The 24,087-nt window shown below is 47.5% G+C and overlaps 2 protein-coding genes across 4 annotated transcripts; one reads left to right on the top strand and one right to left on the bottom strand.

Annotated features, from left to right (window-relative positions):
* The first annotated feature begins 899 nt into the window (after positions 1–899).
* Positions 900–15,751, top strand: FHIP2B (FHF complex subunit HOOK interacting protein 2B). 2 transcript variants are annotated; one of them, XM_072149358.1, is made up of 17 exons: positions 900–1,094; positions 5,655–5,733; positions 6,016–6,224; positions 6,635–6,739; positions 6,958–7,080; positions 7,393–7,491; positions 9,073–9,275; positions 9,353–9,464; positions 9,546–9,622; positions 9,711–9,900; positions 10,317–10,477; positions 11,456–11,572; positions 11,668–11,746; positions 11,931–12,077; positions 12,668–12,808; positions 13,030–13,130; positions 15,252–15,751. In XM_072149358.1, exons 1-17 carry the CDS (start codon positions 1,050–1,052, stop codon positions 15,352–15,354), a joined length of 2,091 nt encoding a protein of 696 aa, XP_072005459.1. In that variant the 5' UTR covers positions 900–1,049; the 3' UTR covers positions 15,355–15,751. The 2 variants fall into 2 exon arrangements, with proteins under 2 accessions (XP_072005459.1, XP_072005458.1); XM_072149357.1 differs by lacking the exon at positions 900–1,094 and adding an exon at positions 3,522–4,844.
* Position 15,752: 1 nt separating this feature from the next.
* Positions 15,753–20,818, bottom strand: NUDT18 (nudix hydrolase 18). 2 transcript variants are annotated; one of them, XM_072149360.1, is made up of 4 exons: positions 20,734–20,818; positions 20,063–20,220; positions 19,690–19,903; positions 15,753–19,522 (listed from the first exon to the last, which is right to left on the bottom strand). In XM_072149360.1, the coding sequence occupies exons 2-4, from the start codon at positions 20,216–20,218 to the stop codon at positions 18,981–18,983; spliced, it is 912 nt and encodes a 303-aa protein (XP_072005461.1). In that variant the 5' UTR covers positions 20,219–20,220; positions 20,734–20,818; the 3' UTR covers positions 15,753–18,980. The 2 variants fall into 2 exon arrangements, with proteins under 2 accessions (XP_072005461.1, XP_072005460.1); XM_072149359.1 differs by having other exon boundaries at positions 15,754–19,522; positions 20,632–20,810.
* Positions 20,819–24,087: the final 3,269 nt, after the last annotated feature.

Genomic DNA, 24,087 nt, shown 5'->3' with positions numbered 1-24,087 from the left:
TGGGTCGTTTTCTCAGACCCACTTGTGAGCAACCTGCCTCAGACTACATGCATGAGAACATTGGTTTTTGTCTATGATCTATCTTTTTAGGCTACATTCACACTGCCCTATGGGGGACGTATATACGGCCGATATACGTCCCCCATAGACGGCAATGGGCGCACAGCGCCCCAACGGGAGCACACGTGCGGCACCGTACCACTCCGTACCCCGTGAAAAGATAGGACATGTCCTATCTTTCTCTGTAGTACGGAGCCGTGCGCCATTTTTTCCTATGGAGAGGGGCAGGGGTGAGCTGCGCTCACATCCTCCTCCTCTCCCCGTGCGCTGCCGTTGCCCGGTACGGTACGGCAGTGTGAATGCAGCCTTACTCACTCATGAACATGATTTTTACATATCCAGGAGGAAGCTGTAGAGAACTCAGATCCGATCCGATTCCTGAATAGTAGGGAATATTGATGCGTATGCATCAGTCCAAATATTAAATTTGGTGAAGTGAATGACATTGATTATCTGTAATAATTATTGGGGAACCCGATATATCGGCCTGTTCTAGAAGACAATGTACTGAAAGCAGGAAAATTCTAGGGATCTGAATGCCGAGTGCCACCTTTAGACCGGGTCGAAAAAGGTGGGTAATGTGGGGCGACCCTGCAATGCAAAGGTTATCGTCTGTGATAGAGCAAATTATCACACTAGGCTACAGTAAGAATAGATAGGGTTGTTGGATTGCATCCCCTCACACTTGCTGTACTCCAAAAATACAGCCGGTCTCACAAAAAACAAGTCAGAACCCCCATAAAGTGACTGAAAAAGTTACTAAGAAGTAGAGATGCCTCATAGACAGGTGCAGCAGTGACATGGCGGCCTGTGCACAGCCCTGCGTGTACAGGGGGCGGAGCGGGAGAGGGAGGGACGGGGAACTATTCAGGAAATACCGGTGACCGGAGCAAGGCCTGAACCGGGGGTAACGGCGCCATGCTCCGGCCTAGCCTATAGCAGGGGCCGCCATGGCGGAGACCGAGCACTGACTGCAGGCACAGAGGACCATGTGGAGCCGCCTGGGAGCGCTGCTGCAGCAGGCCGTGGAGACGGTGAGTTATCTTACTACGTCACAGCCCCGGTGCCGTCCGGTAACAGCGGGTCACGTGACAACGGGGGGATATGATGGGGGCGGCCCTCCAGTGCTACGTGTCACCGTGCGGTTCTGGACTGGAGCTCCTCATGTGAACAGGATCCTGGACAGACAGTGTCTATCACGAGTCCAGAGATTCAGCAAATGTTCCCTAGTGCCAGGCCTAGAATGTGCCCTCATATCTAGTGCCAGGCATAGTGTGTGCCCTCATATCTAGTGCCAGGCATAGTGTGTGCCCTCATATCTAGTGCCAGGCCTAGAGTGTTCCCTCATATCTAGTGCCAGGCCCGGAGTGTGCCCTCATATCTAGTGCCAGGCCTAGAGTGTGCCCTCATATCTAGTGCCAGGCCTAGAGTGTGCCCTCATATCTAGTGCCAGACATAGTGTGTGCCCTCATATCTAGTGCCAGACATAGTGTGTGCCCTCATATCTAGTGCCAGGCCTAGTGTGTGCCCTCATATCTAGAGCCAGGCATAGTGTGTGCCCTCATATCTAGTGCCAGGCCTAGAGTGTGCCCTCATATCTAGAGCCAGACATAGTGTGTGCCCTCATATCTAGTGCCAGACATAGTGTGTGCCCTCATATCTAGTGCCAGGCCTAGTGTGTGCCCTCATATCTAGAGCCAGGCATAGTGTGTGCCCTCATATCTAGAGCCAGGCATAGTGTGTGCCCTCATATCTAGTGCCAGGCCTAGAGTGTGCCCTCATATCTAGTGCCAGGCCTAGAGTGTGCCCTTATATGTAGTGCCAGGCATAGAGTGTGCCCTCATATGTAGTGCCAGGCCTAGAGTGTGCCCTCATATCTAATGCCAGGCGTGGAGTGTGCCCTCATATCTAATGCCAGGCGTGGAGTGTGCCCTCATATCTAATGCCAGGCGTGGAGTGTGCCCTCATATCTAATGCCAGGCGTGGAGTGTGCCCTCATATCTAGTGCCAGGAATAGAGTGTGCCCTCATATCTAGTGCCAGGCATAGAGTGTGCCCTCATATCTAGTGCCAGGCATAGAGTGTGCCCTCATATCTAATGCCAGGCATAGAGTGTGCCCTCATATCTAGTGCCAGGCATAGTGTGTGCCCTCATATCTAGTGGCAGGCGTAGAGTGTGCCCTCATATCTAGTGGCAGGCGTAGAGTGTGCCCTCATATCTAGTGGCAGGCGTAGAGTGTGCCCTCATATCTAGTGCCAGGCGTAGAGTGTGCCCTCATATCTAGTGCCAGGCGTAGAGTGTGCCCTCATATCTAGTGCCAGGCGTAGAGTGTGCCCTCATATCTAGTGCCAGGCGTAGAGTGTGCCCTCATATCTAGTGCCAGGCGTAGAGTGTGCCCTCATATCTAGTGCCAGGCGTAGAGTGTGCCCTCATATCTAGTGCCAGGCGTAGAGTGTGCCCTCATATCTAGTGCCAGGCGTAGAGTGTGCCCTCATATCTAGTGCCAGGCGTAGAGTGTGCCCTCATATCTAGTGCCAGGCGTAGAGTGTGCCCTCATATCTAGTGCCAGGCGTAGAGTGTGCCCTCATATCTAGTGCCAGGCGTAGAGTGTGCCCTCATATCTAGTGCCAGGCGTAGAGTGTGCCCTCATATCTAGTGCCAGGCGCAGAGTGTGCCCTCATATCTAGTGCCAGGCGCAGAGTGTGCCCTCATATCTAGTGCCAGGCGTAGAGTGTGCCCTCATATCTAGTGCCAGGCGTAGAGTGTGCCCTCATATCTAGTGCCAGGCGTAGAGTGTGCCCTCATATCTAGTGCCAGGCGTAGAGTGTGCCCTCATATCTAGTGCCAGGCGTAGAGTGTGCCCTCATATCTAGTGCCAGGCGTAGAGTGTGCCCTCATATCTAGTGCCAGGCGTAGAGTGTGCCCTCATATCTAGTGCCAGGCGTAGAGTGTGCCCTCATATCTAGTGCCAGGCGTAGAGTGTGCCCTCATATCTAGTGCCAGGCGTAGAGTGTGCCCTCATATCTAGTGCCAGGCGTAGAGTGTGCCCTCATATCTAGTGCCAGGCGTAGAGTGTGCCCTCATATCTATTGCCAGGCGTAGAGTGTGCCCTCATATCTAGTGCCAGGCGTAGAGTGTGCCCTCATATCTAGTGCCAGGCGTGGAGTGTGCCCTCATATCTAGTGCCAGGCGTGGAGTGTGCCCTCATATCTAGTGCCAGGCGTGGAGTGTGCCCTCATATCTAGTGCCAGGCGTGGAGTGTGCCCTCATATCTAGTGCCAGGCGTGGAGTGTGCCCTCATATCTAGTGCCAGGCCTAGAGTGTGCCCTCATATCTAGTGCCAGGCATAGTGTGTGCCCTCATATCTAGTGCCAGGCATAGTGTGTGCCCTCATATCTAGTGCCAGGCATAGTGTGTGCCCTCATATCTAGTGTCAGGAATAGAGTGTGGCCTCATATCTAGTGTCAGGAATAGAGTGTGGCCTCATATCTAGTGCCAGGCCTAGAGTGTGGCCTCATATCTAGTGCCAGGCCTAGAGTGTGCCCTCATATCTAGTGCCAGGCCTAGAGTGTGCCCTCATATCTAGTGCCAGGCCTAGAGTGTGCCCTCATATCTAGTGCCAGGCCTGGAGTGTGCCCTCATATCTAGTGCCAGGCCTGGAGTGTGCCCTCATATCTAGTGCCAGGCCTGGAGTGTGCCCTCATATCTAGTGCCAGGCCTGGAGTGTGCCCTCATATCTAGTGCCAGGCCTGGAGTGTGCCCTCATATCTAGTGCCAGGCCTGGAGTGTGCCCTCATATCTAGTGCCAGGCCTGGAGTGTGCCCTCATATCTAGTGCCAGGCCTGGAGTGTGCCCTCATATCTAGTGCCAGGCCTGGAGTGTGCCCTCATATCTAGTGCCAGGCCTGGAGTGTGCCCTCATATCTAGCGCCAGGCCTGGAGTGTGCCCTCATATCTAGCGCCAGGCCTGGAGTGTGCCCTCATATCTAGCGCCAGGCCTGGAGTGTGCCCTAATATCCAGCGCCAAGCGTGGAGTGTGCCCTCATATCTAGTGCCAGGCCTGGGGTGTGCCCTCATATCTTGTGCCAGGCATAGAGTTTGCCCTCATATCTTGTGCCAGGCATAGAGTGTGCCCTCATATCTAGTGTCAGGCATAGAGTGTGCCCTCATATCTAATGCCAGGCCTAGAGTGTGCCCTCATATCTAGTGCCAGGCCTGGGGTGTGCCCTCATATCTTGTGCCAGGCATAGAGTGTGCCCTCATATCTTGTGCCAGGCATAGAGTGTGCCCTCATATCTAGTGTCAGGCATAGAGTGTGCCCTCATATCTAGTGTCAGGCATAGAGTGTGCCCTCATATCTAGTGTCAGGCATAGAGTGTGCCCTCATATCTAGTGCCAGGCCTGGAGGGTTCCCCTTATATCTGGTGCCAGGCCTGGAGTGTTCCCTCATATCTAGTGCCTAGCCTGGAGTGTGCCCTCATATCTAGTGCCAGGCCTGGAGTGTGCCCTCATATCTAGTGCCAGGCATAGTGTGTGCTCTCATATCTAGTGCCAGGCATAGTGTGTGCTCTCATATCTAGTGCCAAGCATAGACTGTGCCCTCAATATTAGCCAATGTTTCCTCATAACCATTTATAGAGAATGTCCTCATATAGCGGCAGCCATAGGGAGTGACATTAGATTGGGAAGCAGCGCTCATGCCATCCTGCAGGGCGGTGGGCGATCATGGATCAGATTATGGTTGCCCTGTCATACTGCTGCATAAAACCGGCCTCTGGGGACATGGTAAGATCGGGCACCGATGACTGGGAACAGCTGATGTACTGCCGCTCCAGCACCTCCTCTCTGGGTTGTGGTAACGCCCTGTTGACAAAAGGCTGGAGCAGGGGGTGGTAGACCTGAGCAGGAGGTGCTTGGCCGGAGCAGGGGGTTGCTGGGTCGGAGCAGGGGGTTGCTGGGTCGGAGTAGGGGGTTGCTGGGTCGGATCAGGGGGGTGCTGGGTCGGATCAGGGGGTTGCTGGGTCGGATCAGGGGGGTGCTGGGTCGGAGCATGGGGGTGCTGGCCCGGAGCAGGGGGTGCTGGAATGGAGCAGCGGTGTCGGGTGGAAACGCCATGTTGACAAAAGGCTGGGGCAGGAGGTGCTGGGCCGGAGCAGGGGGTTGCTGGGCCGGAGCAGGGGGTTGCTGGGCCGGAGCAGGGGGTTGCTGGGCCGGAGCAGGGGGTTGCTGGGCCGGAGCAGGGGGTTGCTGGGCCGGATCATAGGGGTGCTGGGTCGGATCAGGGGGGTGCTGGGTCGGATCAGGGGGGTGCTGGGTCGGATCAGGGGGGTGCTGGGTCGGAGCATGGGGGTGCTGGGCCGGAGCAGGGGGTGCTGGAATGGAGCAGCAGTGTCGGCTGGAGCAGGGGGTGCTGGAATGGAGCAGGGGTGTCGGGCTGGAGCAGGGGTGCTGGAATGGAGCAGGGGTGTCGGGCTGGAGCAGGGGTGCTGGAATGGAACAGGAGGTCCCGGACTGGAGCAGGAGGTGCCGGGCTGGAGCAGGGATGCTGGAGCCTAAAATGTAATCCTCTCAATGAACTCTCTTGTATTCTTCCAGCGCGAACCGTCTCAGGACCTGCTACAGTCCTTCATCCAGCACTGGAAGGGGGTCACCCAGTACTACCTGGAGACGACCGGTAAGTGAGCTCACACCCTACTCTCCTGCCTTCACTATTTCTCTAAATTTTACATTTGCTGTCACTTTTTCTTAACCTTACACAACTGATTGTTCGGCGAAGGCTAGAGGCGCACAACCTTGGTCCTGGTTCGTGCGCTGGCTGGTTTTCAGGGACCGACCACAGGACCGACCGCAGGACTCCTTATGTACTGATATATAATGCAAGGATCTGTAAAAAGCACTGCTGATCTGTAATCCAGTGATCTTATGAGAATTCACTTAACTTTCTCCTCCTCTGCAGACGAGTCGTGTCCGGCACGTAACACGGACATCCCATGGCGGCTCCGGCAGCTTCTGGACATCCTTGTGTATGAGGAAAGTGAATGTGCAACACAAGAGGGTCCTGAAGATGGAAATGACACCGGACCTGTGGGCACTACAGGACCCTGCATGGAGTATCTACTGCAGCACAAGATACTGGAGACCCTGTGCACCCTGGCTAAAGCCGAGGTAGTGATTTACATACACTGGAAGGCTCAGTGTATACATGTACAGGGGGAGCTGATAATACCTGCACACATACCTAGGTATACATTGTCTACTTACCTGGAGGTAGCACTGAGCCACAATATAACTGTATCCATATAAATATCAAATCGTAGTCACTGCTACAATGTTTCCCATAGCAAATAGAGCCGTACACCTATTCTTACAGCCAAAGATAGAGCATGCTATGGGCATGGGACAGAACGGTGAGCACGCGTTGTACTCACCGTACCGAGCCTGGGGGCCATTGCCGTCAAATTTGTGGCCCTCTGACGGTCGTGTGAATGTGACTTGGAAGAAAAAATGTTCCAGAATTGTATCCCACTCATCACGTGCTTGTTGTAACCTTCTGGTATCTGTCTTCTTGCCCACAGTACCCCCCTGGCATGAGACAGCAGGTCCTCGTGTTCTTCAGCCGACTCCTGACCAAGGTGCAGCGCCCCCTTCTGCACTATATCAATGTCCACCGACCTGTGCAGGTAGGTTTTACTTCAGTGTACACCGTCTCCTCATATGTGCGGAATCCGTGAGGATAGTAGAGGGAAGAATGTAGTGCCAGGGTGATGGTGGATACACCTACTGCGTAGCTGGTGCATGATCACATTTTTGTGCAGTAATTGACAATTGGATGATGGTCGTCCTGTATAAGCCGGCGGTTTCCTTCGCTCCTGTGATACTTTTGTCTTTTGGTTTACAGAAGCTCATCGCACTTGGTGGAGACGCTGTCGGGGTCACAGCTCATAAGGAGGAGTTGCAGTTCCTGATTTCTATCTGCAGCAAACTAGAGAAGGACCCGTCACTGCTCTGCCATGTCCTGGAGGTACCTACATGCCCAGACACATGCCTAGTGCTACCTCTACAAGACACATCTCTCCTAAAGTGGTTTTCCCACAATGCATCCTGTACATAGGCGAATATTGTCCCTTGTGATGAGCACAGTAGGGGCCTGTAGTCGTCCTGGATTGCTTCATCCATACATTTTGAGCCATCAGAGACACTTGCAGACCCCCATTCTAGTGCTCGCAATACGGGGCTCAGTGATCATGCACAGCACATGAGATAAGTGAATTGGGCACAGGGAGGTGCGTAGGACACTCCCCGGGTTAGTGACTGCTCTGTTTCTATATTACAGAGTGATGTGAGAGACGAGGACGAAGGAGCTACAGGATCTAAGAAACAGAAACCTAAGCAGTCCCTGTTCAAAGCCGTGCTGAGACTGTGCCTGTGCCAGGTAACCTTCACCTTCTATAGCTCCTTTCATTTTGGTAGTATTTTTTAGTGCTCCAATTTTGCCATGATGCTTGGAGCTTCTTGCGCTGACTACTTACCAACTTTCCCACCCTACTGCCCACTTGCACTCTCCCAGTAAGGGTGATGCCACACATGCCGTTTTTGGACCGTTTTAAAGCATGTGTTTTCAGTCCGTTTAAAAACATATGCGTTTTAAAAACGCATGCATCACCCTAACTTGTCCGGGTCTGTTTGTTCATTAACGTCTGTTTAATGGTTTAACCATTTCATTTCATCCATCACTCATCTGCAAAGCTCTGTGTATTTCCTCATGAGAATAAGATGAGATGCAACAGCGAGGAGTAAATTCAGTCTGCCTTGCAGTGTCTGCAGTGGCACTGGCATTTTTCATGTCTATACGCTATTCACGTGTCCATATATTTTACATTTATATATATTATATGGGCGCGTGAGTAGCCACATAAATAGAAATTTTTTTTTTCTTTAATGGACGTTCAGACCATGAGAAGAAAAATCGCAGCATCCGTTTTTCCATGAAATGGTGGTGGAGAGGCAGGTTTTTGGCCAGATGTATCTACCCTTAATAGGTGATTATGGAGTATGTCAGTCAATGGCTATGACATACGCATCTGTCTGAAGAATTTAATGTGTCCTTAAACAAAGAATATTCTGTTTTCCAAAAAAGGGACACAATTTTGTCTTTTGGCTGTAGCTCGGTCTCATATGGAAATTGTGTATGTGCATTGCTTACAGCGGACATGGACTGCACAACACCTCCAGCCTATATGAGTTTCTGAAAGACATTGATACAAGATTTATTCCCTCTTACAAACCTCTGTGGATCATAGAAAGCCAAAGGGTCTGCTGGGGATTGGCCACTAGAGATAAAATATGGGGACAATTTGGACCTAATTTCACATATCGTAAAGAAAAGGGATGAGATCTAGAATGTGATAAGTTAATATGACTTTATTGATCCGTGGGGGGGGGAGGATTCTTTTGTGCATAGTGCCCAGGCGTAATGTTACATACAGTTAGGGGTACGTAGTGCTTGCTACTTAGTGTTAAAGTTACATGGTACAAACATACACAAAATACATTCTGGTACTGTACAATGTAGGTTAACGTCCATCTTGCATTACTAAAGGCTTACTTTCCGATGTTACACTAACTACTGTGTTTACCTGAAAATAAGACCCCCGCCAAAAATAAGATCTAGTGCGATTTTTTTTTTTTCACGCTTATTAAAGGCCTTCTCTGGAAAATAAGACCTAGCGGCCGTCATTGCTACAGCTCCCCCATCATTAGCATTAGTAGATTATTAAGGTACTGCAAGATGTTGTGACAAGAGGGTGCTGTGCGCTGCCTAGGTGCCCTGACAACCGCCTAGGTTGCTTATTACATCGCTACCCCTAGCTCTGGTGGCTGTTAACGATTACTTCAACAACGGTTACAGTTACCGGGTACATTACGGGGGGGAGAAAGTTACAGGGAAAGGAGAATTAGTAGACTAGATGACGAAAATTTGTATAAAATCAGGAATTTGCTTTGCTTCTCTCAGTCACAGACAGGCCGGCTGGCGGTGCGCGCCAGAGAGGCGCTCCTGGGGGTCCTGCGTGCGGCTCAGCAGGAGGGTCCTGCACGTCTCATTGCACAGAGTGACCTAAGCCAGCATGCGGTACAACGTCTGTGCGAGCTACACAGCCAGATTCCTCTGAGCACCCACCCGTGTGACATCACAGCTGCAGAGGATACAGACTGGAGGTCAGAAACCAAGGGGTTAATGCATGCCACCCACATTGCCCTGTGGGCCTCATTTCTCACACTGCTATGCTTTGCAGGACTGAGGTCAGCAGTGAAGAGGACCACGCTGTGCCTCCCGAGGTGTCAGCTGTAAGGAGATTTCTGTGTTGGGTGGAATATCTTAATGACCTCTTAAAGGAGTCCCAGGAGGTGAGAGCCCTGCTCTTGTATCACACAGGATAGTCCCATATTCTGGTGGTTTCCTTAATCTCCATTGCTGTTGATCCATAGATGATTGCTGTGACCATAGCAGATGCCATAACCGATCATTACCTGAGAGGGATCCTACAAGAGGAGCTTCTCCATGTGTAAGTGTCTATTGCTGGACTTGTAGGTGAAGCAGCAGAGATAATGTAGATTTAGATAATCACCGTGCCTCGTTCTGCCCCCCTCCAGATCAGAGCTGCATATCCTACGTAGCACAGCTCTGCTCTCTGCAGTGCTCCAGCGACTGAAGCCTTCCCCGCTAACCAAAAGACTTGTCACCTTCCTACTGGGAGAAGACAGAGGCCCGGAGAAGAGGAGCGACAATGCACCACAGCTGCGGGCTCAGCTCATCCAGAGGTGTAACCACTTGTCTGATGAGGTAACAAGTCCAGCTACCTATCACATACATGTCAGGCCAAGGGTCCATTACTTTTACCTGTGATGTTTCAGATGATCATTCTGGTTGCATTCACATGTACCATTTGATGGCATTTAGAAACCCAATGCAGATGTACGTGGTTGGGGCTTGGCCCGATCGCATACGCCTTTACATTGAAATGCATGCGATCAGTAAGTAGCTCCCAGTGTATTGCATTGTTTACACGCAAAATACCGGGTGCTTGTTACCAATTGCATGCGTTTCTGTTGAGACCCATATACAATCGGGCCAGGTCCCTCCTTGTTCCATCTGACTTGCATTTGGAATCGCAATCCAGGTGCCATGTGTGAACACAGCCTAAGGTGCTTGTCTTGTGTGATGAGGCTTGGGACATTTGGTGATTTTTGTCTACACAGATAAGTCTTACTACGTTGCGGCTCTTCGAGGACATTCTACAGTTACCCCAGGAGACCTGCGTGTACAGTCTGGTGCTGCGTAACCTGGAGACCCGGGGCTACCTGTCTGCGGGCCATGAGGAGAGCCGAGTACAAGACGGCGAAGCTTTTGAAGGCACAGAGTAAGTAGCAGCATTTCTATACACGTCCTTATGCTGAAATGCAACACCCAACATCAGCGGAGCTTCGCAATCACACTTTCTGATGAGAAAGGTGATGCCACAGTTTTATTTTCCAAGAACAGAAGGGTTTTTTTAACTGTTTTATTGAAAAATGTGCACACAATGTAATAAAGCAGCCTCATTGATAAAGTGGCATATAAATAGCTAGTGTGTTTTTGAGGCGCTATCATACATCACAATATAATTTGTCAGTGGTTGGCACCACACTTCCTGTATAGAAAAGGGGCTGTAAGCCACTTGTATCTCAAATAGAAACTCAAAATGCCATAAAGACTAAGAAAATATGGAACCAAGGGCTCATATACACTTCAGGGCATATTTATCAGTGAAAATAATCGCAAATTCTAGATTATTGCCAATCCGCCAGTGGAGCGTGAAGGGGGGAAGTGGCTGGCCGAGTGGAGGGAGCGGCCGTGCCGGGAGTTGGGCAGCTTTTCATATCTGAAAAGTCCACCTCTTGATGTATGCCGCTGTGAAAATGCAGCGGCGGGCCGCGAGCGCCAGCATATGATAAATATGCCCCTCCATATTTATTTATTTATAGAAAAATACACCAATAGACATAACAATGAAAAGCGTCTATAAAATGGGCCACAATTGTTGAATGTCCCAATGATACAATGTTGTTCCAGATACAATACCCATCTGGCAGCAGTATACCAGCTCCCCTCAAAATGAAGAAATGTCACCCATCATATTGTTGGTGGCTGTCCAAGAGATGTAGGACTTCAGTATATAGAGAAATTCTGAAGTACAAAGAGTATACTGACAGTCAATAGTCCTCTTACATTATCCTAGTAACCCTAGAATTCATGGAGGGTCGAGGGGATGAACCGCACACATATCACCAAAAAAGGCATCGTCAGGGGTGACACTCTGATGAACTCTCATGTTATAATCTGTACGTATCCCCCACAGTGAGCTGGAAGAAGACCCCTACTTCACAGACGGCTTTCCAGATACAGGTCTGAGGCTCAATAATGGAAACCAGGATCGAGGTGCAGAATCTGCAGGAACGGAGCAGAGTGTCAGGAGGTGAGGACATAGATCAGGGACTGAGGTGTAACACCCAGGGGAAATGATAAAAGTGGAGGAGTATAATGGATGGTCATGGATCTTGTGTTTTCCAGTTTCCTGTCACTTGTCCCAGAGGAGATGAAATCTTCGGACTCGGGGTTTGACACTTACCTGCAGGATGCTCTGGTACAGGTGAGATATCTATACAGTAGGTAGTTTTCACTGCGGCTGTGAACACATTGTTTATACCATATATCTACAGATATACAGAAACCACTCCTAATCAGTAGCACCTCCTGAACTGTGACTGAGGTGCTATGTCATGTGATTCATGGTTTGGCAGTGGTAGTGACCTCCTTATCTGTTGCCCACACAGTACCGCAGCTGCTGTCAGTATACTTCATCCTGGGGATGGCCGCAGTCACCACAACCACTAAGTACAGGTGCCTCCGGGCAGGAAGACTTCTACGAGGGCCTCTTCCTTCAGGTTCTGCTGGATCGCTTAGGAAGTATACTGGACCAGGTAATGGGCTCCCTGTATAAGTGATCATTCTCTGCGGTCACAGCAGTTGTCGTGTATTAGGAAGCTTAAAGACTTATCTCTCATTATTCATCATGTTAATAGAGGAAACCGGGCAGATTGATGGAGAATCATCTTCAGTATTTCTAATATAGAATTTGGTTTTAAGTCTTTATAACTTGTGCATCTTATCTATTCCATGTAAAAGTGTGGATCTTCACGCTGATTGTACTATAGTCCACCCCTGCTTTATAGGCACCAGGTCTAACTAGTCCTTAAAGGAACAATGTAGAAGTAAATGATACAAGTAATCATCAATCTCCATTTTTGTGAGGGTTGGAGCCTTGCCTGGGGTTAGTCTCATTGTGTATTGCTGTAGACCGAGCTGAGACACGGGAAGCTCCTGCTGCAGCCGGTTATCTTACAGACAGACATAGGACAGCAAAGAGGAGGAGAGGGGCATGGGCTGAGCTCCCAGGACACAGAATATTTCCTTATATATTCCTTGGTTGTGTGATAGCAGATAACATAGGATTGCAGTACATGATAACATCTGTAAGTCCTGTAATGTGTATCCAATCTTCTGTCCTCAGCCATATGAAGTGAATCTGCAGGTCACCTCCCTGCTCACCCGTATCGCCCTCTTCCCTCACCCACACATCCAGGAATATCTTCTGAATCCCTTCATCAGCCTGGCCCCGGGAGCACGCACCCTCTTCTCAGTACTCGTACGGGTGAGTATCCAGGAACAGTCCACCATCCAGAGTCAGGATCTCAATGTATTAGATTCATTAGGATGCTAAATCCTGAAGCTCCACTTATTAGGTGTAACAGGACCCCCATTCTTGTTATCAATGTGGGTCCGAGCGGTCAAACTCCCACCCATCATCATGTTCAATCCCAGAATATTCATGTGATGATGCCCCCTCCTTCTCTCATCTCTCCCTACTTGTAGGTGGTTGCGGACTTAGCTCAGCGATCTCAGCGAGTATCAAATTTTCGGGAGATGCTGCTACTGGTGAGGAGACAATTGTTGGGGCAAACTCCAGTTCAGCCGTGAGTATATATTCCTCCACATTATATAATATACAATCTCACTGGCACATACCTGATACCCTTAGGGTTGATTTAAACTGTTACACTGGTTTCATATCTTGTTTTGGCACGTGAATAGTCTGTACATCAGGAAAGATTCCAGCGTATTTGCTATATGTGTCCATAGGTGTATACTGGCAGGTGGGGGCATCCTTTTTGCCTCAGTTGCATCCAGCAGCACATGCTGGATGAAAAGCTCAAGACTCTGCACTGTATCATTCTGCTGGAGAGCAGCGTATGCTCAGCGGAGGCCATAATAACTTACAGGAGATGGATGCAACTATATGGCTTCCAACGCCAGCCTCCGCTGGACGTACACTGTGGGTGTTTCCCCAGAGATGTAACTCTCCATATATAGACGGACACTAACTGTATATTTGAAGAAAACGGCAGCACTCCCTTTGAGTGAAAAAACTGTGTTTTATTCCATCCTATGCAACGTTTCAGCTGTATCCCAGCCTTTCTCAAGCATTGTGTGAAGTGTTACAAACAGGTATAAATAGGCCCATCACAGTGACATCATCAAGGCAAAAATTAGCATATCAGTAAAAAAATATATACAATCGCTGTGTAAAAACAGTGTAATACAAGTAGCCAATGACAACAATAATAATACATTGCAGTGTTTTCTGGATAATAACAAGTAGAAATAGTGAAATATACGTGTAACATACTTGTCCAAGATAATTAATATATTCAATCACCTGTGCAAAGGTAAGTGAAGACTCCCTCCTGACCATACAATGTGAGAAGATGCAGATCGCGTCAGAAATGCGCGACTGCGCATGTCAGTAGTATCGTATTCCGCTAAAGATCTAACCAATATGTGGCGCATGCGTATAAGCCGGTATATGTGTCTGAGCGCGCCATCTTGGGTCCGGGCCGCGACACTATTATGGCGCATGCGCATAGGAAATAGTGTAAACGCCATCTTAGATAAGGTTAAACCTTCTGAATCTAATGACTATCCCCGTTATGGTAATTTTAGTCCGTATGAGGTACAACAAAGGACAATCGATTGCTAAAGGTGGTAAGCTACTAGAGAAAACGCAGGTAAGTATGTGACCTAAGTCACTATGTCCAAAATAAGTGGCACAAGGGGGATAACTGTGTAATCACAAAAACATGGGCCATGGAAAGTTCGAGTGTGAACAAGGTACTACAAAAATTATGGGTCACAGTGTATCAACCCACTCAAACCGAGTGAAGAATGGTACCGGTGTAGAGTGAGAGCCCACTGAACAGTGGAGACGGTTTAAGACTCGTCCCATTAGTAGCACCGAGCAATGGGGAAAAAAGCCCCAGTGACCACTAGTATCCAATGTGAATGTCAGTTAGTGCACACGTAATGTTGAAAACGTATGTAGGATACCACCTATGCTCATACCATATCATACAAAAATGAGCTTCGATATACAATAGATAAATATACAAACACCAGGTACATATTGTCAGGAGGGGTCCGTCCAAAAATTTTTTTTCTTCTAGATAATTTGAAGTGCATATAAGTGCAAAAAGTGATGTGTGATCTAGAAGAAAGAAGAAAAGTCTTCACTTACCTTTGCACAGGTGATTGAATATATTAATTATCTTGGACAAGTATGTTACACGTATATTTCACTATTTCTACTTGTTATTATCCAGAAAACACTGCAATGTATTATTGTTGTCATTGGCTACTTGTATTACACTGTTTTTACACAGCGATTGTATATATTTTTTTACTGATATGCTAATTTTTGCCTTGATGATGTCACTGTGATGGGCCTATTTATACCTGTTTGTAACACTTCACACAATGCTTGAGAAAGGCTGGGATACAGCTGAAACGTTGCATAGGATGGAATAACACACAGTTTTTTCACTTAAAGGGAGTGCTGCCGTTTTCTTCATTTTACTATTGGACTCTGTTGTTGAGAGTAACAGGATAGCACCCGAAGTTCTTTTATTTTTAAGATTGTGCTGCTGTTTTTCAATTTTTCTGCTTAACTGTATATATGGATATAGAATCCATGATAATGATATCACACCCCAGAGCTGCTCTATGCACACGTCATGAATCTACTGTATTTCTCTCTGCAGGTTGGGACATGAAACCCTATGTAAAGGACTGGTGGTCCTGGAGGAGTTCTGCAAGGAGCTGGCGGCGGCGTCCTGTGTCACCCACCATCCCCTCACCATGTGACCTGGAAATAGCCATGGATCAAAGTGCAATAGCTTCAGGGGGACACTAAGACGCTTTACCCCTATTGTGCCTTATGTCTATAAATCTCTGGCTCCCCCTAGTGGGTGGAGGAGCAGGGACTCCAGTTCTATCCTGAGGGATTTTTAGGGGGTCCATGTTACCCCAGCCCTAGCGGCCGTCACTCTGCTACGTCTCCCTCTCTCTACATTGTTGTATTCATAATTATTATTATTACTGTGTGGGGGTTTTATTTCGTTTTAGTGGTTTTTGTTTTAATTCAAATTTCCACCCCTGCGGTGGGCTCTCGCATAGAGGTACAGTGCCTTTTTAACCCCTTCCGTCCCTCCACTGAGCACATCTCCGACTCCATGTAAATAAATGTGTTACGTGGATTGTTTTTCCATCTATTTATTGTCCGGAAGGTAATTGGTGGAGAACACGAGTGTCTCCTAATGATCAGTTATCAGCAGCAGAGTTATATGATATCACAATAGCCTTAGAAGACAAGGAGCAGGGATGCCCCCTATGGAGCAGTGAGATTACAGAAGAGTCACATAGACATTACCATGGCACAATCATTTTTATTTATGACCCACGATGGGCGACCAGGACTGTGTACATCACTTCATCCAGACAATCCCAACCGCATATCAATAAATATGTCTTCCCCAGACTCCTTAAAGGGAACCTGTCACCACATTTTTCATGAATACAGCTAGTGACAGGTTCCCATAGAGTCCTATTAACTAAACGCCAACCTTCTTTTAGCTAAAAATAGTTTACCTCGAATTCCCATAAAATCAACTCACTGGCATCAGAGGGGTCATGTCTGGCTTGACCTGTTCCTCTTACCTACTCATCATCGTGTTCAATGCTTCTTCTCATCATTGAGCACTTCATGTCCAGGTCCTTTACCCAGTAACACTTGCAAAATGTACCCCATGTGTGTATCTGATCCATGGAGGTTGCTCTGATTTTTTTTTGTGATCAGATACATAGATAGGGTACATTTTGCAAATGTTACATGGTAAAAGACCTAAGATGACATCACCCTGGTCACATGACATGATGTACTCAATGATGTAACTGAGCTCTCTCGGTTTTCCAGCAAGGTATTGTGTAAAACATTTGACACTGTATTTTCTACCTCTGAGTACACCTTTATTATTTTTAAATGGCCCGTCCCAGCCTGGCCCTAGATTATTACTTAACTCGGATAACCCCTTTAATATGCAGAACTCACTTAACATGATTGGACTCAGATGAGAGGCATATAAGTTTGCAAACTGATTTTTTAACATTGCTGCCAAGGAAAGGAGCCGTTTAGGGATAAGGGCAGGGATTTTTAATCATAGTTTTTATAAAGTATTTATTTTGGGTGGGTTAGTTCTCATTAATGTTAGTTAGAGCTGGACAGATATTATCAATGAGCAGTGGTGGGTTAGGGGATAACACGCTGATCGGAGGAGGCTCCCAATGAATGAATGGGGCACAGGTCAGGCATGAACCTCGCTGCTCCACTCCCTGTGGAACCGCCGGAGATACAGACACTGAATGGAGCAGAGGACATGTTCAACCTACCACTAAATTCATTGTAGGGAATGGGACCCCTGTTCCCTCATTAGTGGGGGTCCACTAATCAGAATATTGCCCTGTGGATAGGGGGTGCTATTGGATCTTAGGATAAGATGCTCCAAATACATAACACAAGGCAATCCACATTATTACCCGTATCTGACTATATAGAATGCTCCTATATGCGCTGTATGTATGAGCATGCTCCTATATGTGCTGTATGTATGAGCATGCTCCCGTGCGCGCTGTATGTATGAGCTTGCTCCTATATGTGCTGTATGTATGAGCATGCTCCCGTGCGCGCTGTATGTATGAGCATACTCCCGTGCGCGCTGTATGTATGAGCATGCTCCCGTGCGCGCTGTATGTATGAGCATGCTCCTATATGTGCTGTATGTATGAGCATGCTCCTATATGTGCTGTATGTATGAGCATGCTCCTATATGTGCTGTATGTATGAGCATGCTCCTATATGCGCTGTATGTATGAGCATGCTCCTATATGTGCTGTATGTATGAGCATGCTCCTATATGTGCTGTATGTATGAGCATGCTCCTATATGTGCTGTATGTATGAGGATGCTCCTATATGTGCTGTATGTATGAGCATGCTTCCGTACGCGCTGTATGTATGAGCATGCTCCTATATGTGCTGTATGTATGAGCATGCTCCTATATGTGCTGTATGTATGAGCATGCTCCTATGCACGCTGCATGTATGAGCATGCTCCTATATGTGCTGTATGTATGAGCATGCTCCTATATGTGCTGTATGTATGAGCATGCTCCTATATGTGCTGTATGTATGAGCATGCTCCTATATGTGCTGTATGTATGAGCATGCTCCTATATGTGCTGTATGTATGAGCATGCTCCCGTACGCGCTGTATGTATGAGCATGCTCCCGTACGCGCTGTATGTATGAGCATGCTCCTGTGTGTGCTGTATGTATGAGCATGCTCCTATATGTGCTGTATGTATGAGCATGCTCCCGTACGCGCTGTATGTATGAGCATGCTCCTATGCACGCTGCATGTATGAGCATGCTCCTATATGTGCTGTATGTATGAGCATGCTCCTATATGTGCTGTATGTATGAGCATGCTCCTATATGCGCTGTATGTATGAGCATGCTCCTATATGCGCTGTATGTATGAGCATGCTCCTATATGCGCTGTATGTATGAGCATGCTCCCGTGCGCGCTGTATGTATGAGCATGCTCCCGTGCGCGCTGTATGTATGAGCATGCTCCCGTGCGCGCTGTATGTATGAGCATGCTCCCGTGCGCGCTGTATGTATGAGCATGCTCCCGTGCGCGCTGTATGTATGAGCATGCTCCTGTATGTGCTGTATGTATGAGCATGCTCCTATATGTGCTGTATGTATGAGCATGCTCCTATATGTGCTGTATGTATGAGCATGCTCCCGTGCGCGCTGTATGTATGAGCATGCTCCCGTGCGCGCTGTATGTATGAGCATGCTCCTGTATGTGCTGTATGTATGAGCATGCTCCCGTGCGCGCTGTATGTATGAGCATGCTCCCGTGCGCGCTGTATGTATGAGCATGCTCCTGTATGTGCTGTATGTATGAGCATGCTCCTGTATGCGCTGTATGTATGAGCATGCTCCTGTACGCGCTGTAGGTATGAGCATGCTCCTGTACATGCATGTGATTATAATGTATATACCTCTGTACACTGAGCAGACATGCGGCACAGCAGCTCTATAGCTAATGATTGTGTCTCCCGTGTGAAGATCGAGGCACAGGATCCACAGTGTGAGAGGACAGTGTTACAAGCAGCTGTGAAGGAGGACATGTCAGCGCCCCTGACCTGCATTTCCCATAATATTAAATTAGAGCCTCTGTTATTCCTCCTGGAAATGTATAGCTAATTTACATGGGGCCTACTGTTCCCTCTGTCATTGGGTCGGACATTACAGATTGTAATTGGTGTGACAGGAAGAATAGTCATTTCCCATTTGTTCCTACAATTCCAGGAGGAATAACAGAGGAATAGATAATATTAAGGTTCATGTGACATCTCATGGATTCAGCTGTATAGAGGCAGCAGGATGTTCTTCTTTAGCACTTGGAGCAGTCTGGTTTTCAGTCCTTCATCCTTAATTGTATCCCAACTTAGACCCTGTTTTTCGACCACAGGAGGTTCAGGACCATGAAAGACCCCCATGATATTAAAGCACACCCCGTCCGCACTGTCCCCACCTTGATGCTGGACTCCTAGGATCCCACATGACATGGGGGGATGTTGGAGCAGAGATAGTAATGGATCCAGGATGCTGCCTCCACGTCTGGTGCAGACCACAGTCGGGAGATGTGGGGAGTCTCCTGCGCTCTGCAGGACCTGCATCTCCTCATCGCTGACACAGACGAAGAGCAGCCGCAGGACCAGGAAGGGTGACGGGCATAACAGCGGCAGGATAGACGGGTGAGAGGGCAGGCGGCGGTAGTCCAGGCCAAGCTTAATGAGACGTAAGATGTCTCTGCAGCGCAGGGGCAGGGGCGACACTGTGTCCCACCACAACGCCTGGAGGGATTCCTTGTCTGCCGAGGAGGGAGATTTTAGGACGCCTCCTGCACAACAAAAAAGTTCACATTTCACAGACCGGTCACAGTGCGGAGCTCCGCGATGTCTCATCCTCTGTCTGGTTACAAGACAACTGGCTGTAGAAGCTTCCTCCTGCTCCACCCAGTTGTCTTATAACCCTCCACATCCTGTTTATAAATCCTGAAATACCTACCTGTTTCCTGGGCAAGGAACACAAATCGGACCCAGTGGGCACCTCTCTCCTCTACCACCAGCAGGGTAAGAGGCTGGCACAGAAGCCCAGTCTCCTCTGCCACCTCCCTGCACAGACCTTCCACCAGACTTTCCCCTCTCTCCAGGCGCCCGGCAGGTAGGTACCAGCTCCCCCGACAATCCGCCTTGGCCTCCTGCATCATCAGCACCTCGTTCTGCAGGAAAATATAAGGTTTAAAGGGATCATTGGATCGTTCTGATAATATACTCTTGGAGTTAACCATCAGTAACCATAAACGCCCCTTTAATGGCCTCTATGCGGTGATTATAACCTGGGGAACATAGAAGTAATAGTGGATATAGCACGTCCTCACCTGGTCGTTCAGTAGGATCCCCATGACTATATAACAGACGTTGTGCCTCAGTTTTAGGGGCTGGGGGCTCTCAGGGGCCACGTCACATCTGTCTGGTATTGGGAGGGCTCCTCCGTCTAGTAGAGCGATCGTCTCCTCCTCCAGAATAGAAGACATGGCTGCAACACACCAACAACATGGAGAAATGTCCGACAGCCAAATCAGTCACCAGAATGGGGGGTCCTGAGTCCCCTGTGTTAAAGGGGCGGTGGTCAGGCTTCCGCAGTACAGAGGTGACCATTGCTCTATACACACAGGGACTCGGGATCGGATGAATTCCCACCCATACATAACATTGTCATCTCAGAAAAGCTGGGTACCCCCTTATAGAGCTATCACGCCGTTATCACCCTGCTTTCCAAGACACCTGAGTGGCAAATCAGACTATTTTCGCGGCAATTTAAATAAATGGCTGAACAATAAGGGAGATTTACTATTCAGGGGACAGGGAAAGCTGGGTGACAACACCTATGGGTGGCTAGAAGGCATGGCACCCAGAAATAGAGGTAAAGGATGACTTAGAGTAAAACCTGCAGCCGTAGTGGAAGTACAACTCTCAGCATCAGCACGGGGGAGTCTCAGGCTGCGGATGACCCTCTACAGACATTGATCATAGCAGTCACATCACGTACACCCGGCTGTCTCTCATTGACATCTCAGCTGTCTCGCCTCATCTCTCCAGACCCGGAAGTATTGTCTCTGCACCCATTGGTCATGGTTGATCTCAACAATTTTGCTGATTGGTGGATGTGGGTATAAACACAACATGGGCGGGGTTTAGTTTAAAGAGACATGATCCTAATTTAGACACTGCTTTAAATAGACTTTATTCTGGAGTAGAGACTGATTTAAAGAGCCATCATCCTGGAGTAGAGACTACATTAAAGAGACATGATCCTAGATTAGAGACTGTATTAGTGAGACATCATCCAGGAGTAGAGACAACTTTAAAGAGACATCATCCTGGAGTAGAGACTGTTTTAAAGAGACATCATCCTGATTTAGTTTAAAGAGACATGATGCTAATTTAGAGACTGCTTTAAATAGACTTTATTTTGGAGTGGAGACTGATTTAAAGAGACATGATCCTAGATTAGAGATTGTATTAAAGAGACATCATCCAGGAGTAGAGACTTTTTTTTAAGAGACATCATACTGGGTAGAGCCTGCTTTAAAGAGACATCATTCTGGTGTATTGAATATTTTAAAGAGACCGCAGTAGAGAGTGTATTAAAGAGACATCATCCTGGTGTAGAGACTGTTTTAAAGAGACATCATCCTGAAGTAGAGACTGTATGAAAGAGACATCATCCAGGAGTATATTCAGGTTTTAGCCAAAATCAGACATAGCTCATAAGAGAATGAATTAAGAAAATATCATTTCTATAACCTGGTAGTAACTAAAATAATCTCCATGTGAATATTCCCTTAATGAAAAGGATTAAAAATTATTTGTATGTTCTTTCCAACTTTATCTTAAATGGTCACCGGTTATATCTGTTTTCTGGGAAAGCTGGGTGAATGGCCACCATACTGCTCTAACAGGGATTATCAAGGAATCCATCATGAAGAATGTGCCTAGTAATGGAATGAAACATTCCCAGATGTTGTACCATTAAATACCAAAGCTTATTAACCTTTCAGGACCATAGGAAAGCTGAGTGAACCATATTAAGAATACAAGAAGCATATTTTTCATCAGCTTCTAGTTCACACAGACAAAACTGACAAAGAGGAGCTATTGTCTTATAATGTATGGAGTCATTGTCTATAAGAACCAATCAGATGTGAGATACTATCCGTCACAGAGCAGTTGAAAAATGAAAGCTAGATTCTGATTGGATGCTATGGAGAACTGCTTAATTTTCCCTATGCACCAGTTTTATTCATTATACTGTTTTTTTTTTATTTTGGGGGGGGGGGGGATTAGCAAAGTGGGATATTTTATAATAATTTTGTTGTCTGTATCTCAGTAGAGATATATCAGTGTCTGATATATACACCAAGATGTAATAAAACACAGGCAGCATATTATAGTGACAGACTAAACATAAGTGATGGACGTGTCTGTCATTGTGGTTTTATGGACACAATACTATTATGCTATATTTTCGAGGGAAGGATATCTAATGTTCAGAGCACAGCGCCGTACATTGTATAGTGGATGTGCTTGGTATTGCAGCTCAGATTCCATAAATTGAATGAGACTGAGCTGCAGGCAGGACACATGACTGATGGATGTGATGTGGAGCAGATCACGGGTGCGGGCGCCAGAAATCAGAGCCGCAACAGTCTTATGTGTGCCATGTTCCCTCAGGAATAGGAATCAGATAAACACAATGTAATTAATCCCCCTAATAATAGTCATCCCTAAGGGTCTATCATGTCCCTATACAACCAACAATTACATAAAAGACTTTGCAAGAAATCCACAATGGATTCATTCTACATAAATATAACAGTGAAATATTACAACCATCAGTACAATAATACAGGCCGTTTGGGCAGTAGCCCGGGGTCAAAGCCTTCTAGGGGCCCCATGAGCACCCACCAAATTTTATACGGAGAAATCCTCATACATCTGTTCGCAATCTCAATACGCTTCAGGACCTCTGAAGGTCCTTAAACCACAGATAAAAGCAGAAGGGTCACATCCTCCATATGTACCATATGTAGGAAATGACTCCAGACTTATAGGGGGCTATAATATGCATACAGCCCAGGGCGCAGGGGAGTCTTATCCACCCCTGATCCTAGGCAAGAGTAGAGGGCCTAGACACCATAATTTCCCCCAAATTGTTGCACCATACACCAGTCATGGTACCGGCAGTGATCTGTTTCTACGCCTGGTCCTGCCTGGATTTTACAATTGGTTCTGGACATGTATCCAATAGTGGGTGGCAGAGGAGGTGCCAGTGTTGGGATTGGGGCGATATATATATTGGTTCAATCAATAAACACCTGGAGTCCAGTCTGTGAAAAATCGTTCTGCGCACCGACCCGAACCTCTCATCATTGGAATGAACTGACATGTTCTGAGTTTGTTCCAGAGATCAGAGGTTTGGGAGATTCCTTCCGGGCACGGAACGATTTTTAACAAGATGGGTAAGAAGCCAATGCACATTACATCTGCTGCAGAACCCCTTAAAAAAATTTTTTTTAAAAACTTCATTGCATGTTCTGATTGGCTATATGTTGCCTACCCTACGCCCGTCACTAAAGCTACAAGATAACAATGGTTGCCGATTCTCATCTGACACCACAGTTTTCATCGACCCAGTCACTTCAATGAGTAAACAGTGCACGTGCTAACATTTTGCTGACAACATCAACTGTAAAATACGGCCATGTGTATGGGGCCTAACAGCCAGTGGTAAAATATTAGCAAACTTGAGTGACACAGGTATGAATGGTGCACATCAATGTTGTATACCACCATGTAATACTGCCCCCTATAGACAAGGGTAGGGAATACAACACTTTACATGGAAAGTCCGTCTCATTCACCGGAATGGAGCTGTGGTGCAGTGGATGTGCCTGGGTGCTGCAGCACCCATATTTTATGGTCTGTATTCATACGAAAGAATAAGATCAAGCAAGATTTATTCCTCCTTCACTACAGGAGGTCTCTGTCCTCGCTTAGGGTGTGTCCACACATTCAGATGCAGTTTTTGATGTCCAAACCAGGAGTGGAGTGAACATAGAGGAGGAATAGCACTTCTCAATGATAATCCTCACCCATTAGGATCCACACCCACTTTTGGCTTCAAAAACTGCATCTGAAAAACTGAACATGTGGTCGCAACCTTCGGGTGATGCCACACGTCACGTTTTTGGAGCGTTTTTAAGCATGCATTTTCAGTCCATCAAAAAACGCATCCGTTTATGACCGTTTACCATGCGTTTGGCTGCTTACAACCAGTTTATCTATTTAAGTAACTGGGAAAAAACTGAAAAAACGGATGAGTTTTTAAAAGGACTGAAAA

Source organism: Engystomops pustulosus, chromosome 4, assembly GCF_040894005.1.
Source record: "Engystomops pustulosus chromosome 4, aEngPut4.maternal, whole genome shotgun sequence".
NCBI lineage: Eukaryota > Metazoa > Chordata > Amphibia > Anura > Leptodactylidae > Engystomops > Engystomops pustulosus.
Note: the sequence above shows the minus strand (reverse complement) of the source record. Positions and strands in the feature narration are given on the sequence as shown.

Excerpts from the sequence above, each read along its gene's own strand:
- FHIP2B (XM_072149357.1), top strand. The coding sequence starts at position 4,785 with ATGGATCAGATTATGGTTGCCCTGTCATACTGCTGCATAAAACCGGCC. Across the intron at positions 6,740-6,957 it reads ATGTCCACCGACCTGTGCAG|AAGCTCATCGCACTTGGTGG; the intron begins GTAGGTTTTACT and ends TTTGGTTTACAG. Across the intron at positions 7,081-7,392 it reads TGCTCTGCCATGTCCTGGAG|AGTGATGTGAGAGACGAGGA; the intron begins GTACCTACATGC and ends TCTATATTACAG.
- NUDT18 (XM_072149360.1), bottom strand. The coding sequence starts at position 20,218 with ATGTCTTCTATTCTGGAGGAGGAGACGATCGCTCTACTAGACGGAGGA. Across the intron at positions 19,904-20,062 it reads GGATCCTACTGAACGACCAG|AACGAGGTGCTGATGATGCA; the intron begins GTGAGGACGTGC and ends ATTTTCCTGCAG. Across the intron at positions 19,523-19,689 it reads GTTCCTTGCCCAGGAAACAG|GAGGCGTCCTAAAATCTCCC; the intron begins GTAGGTATTTCA and ends TTTGTTGTGCAG.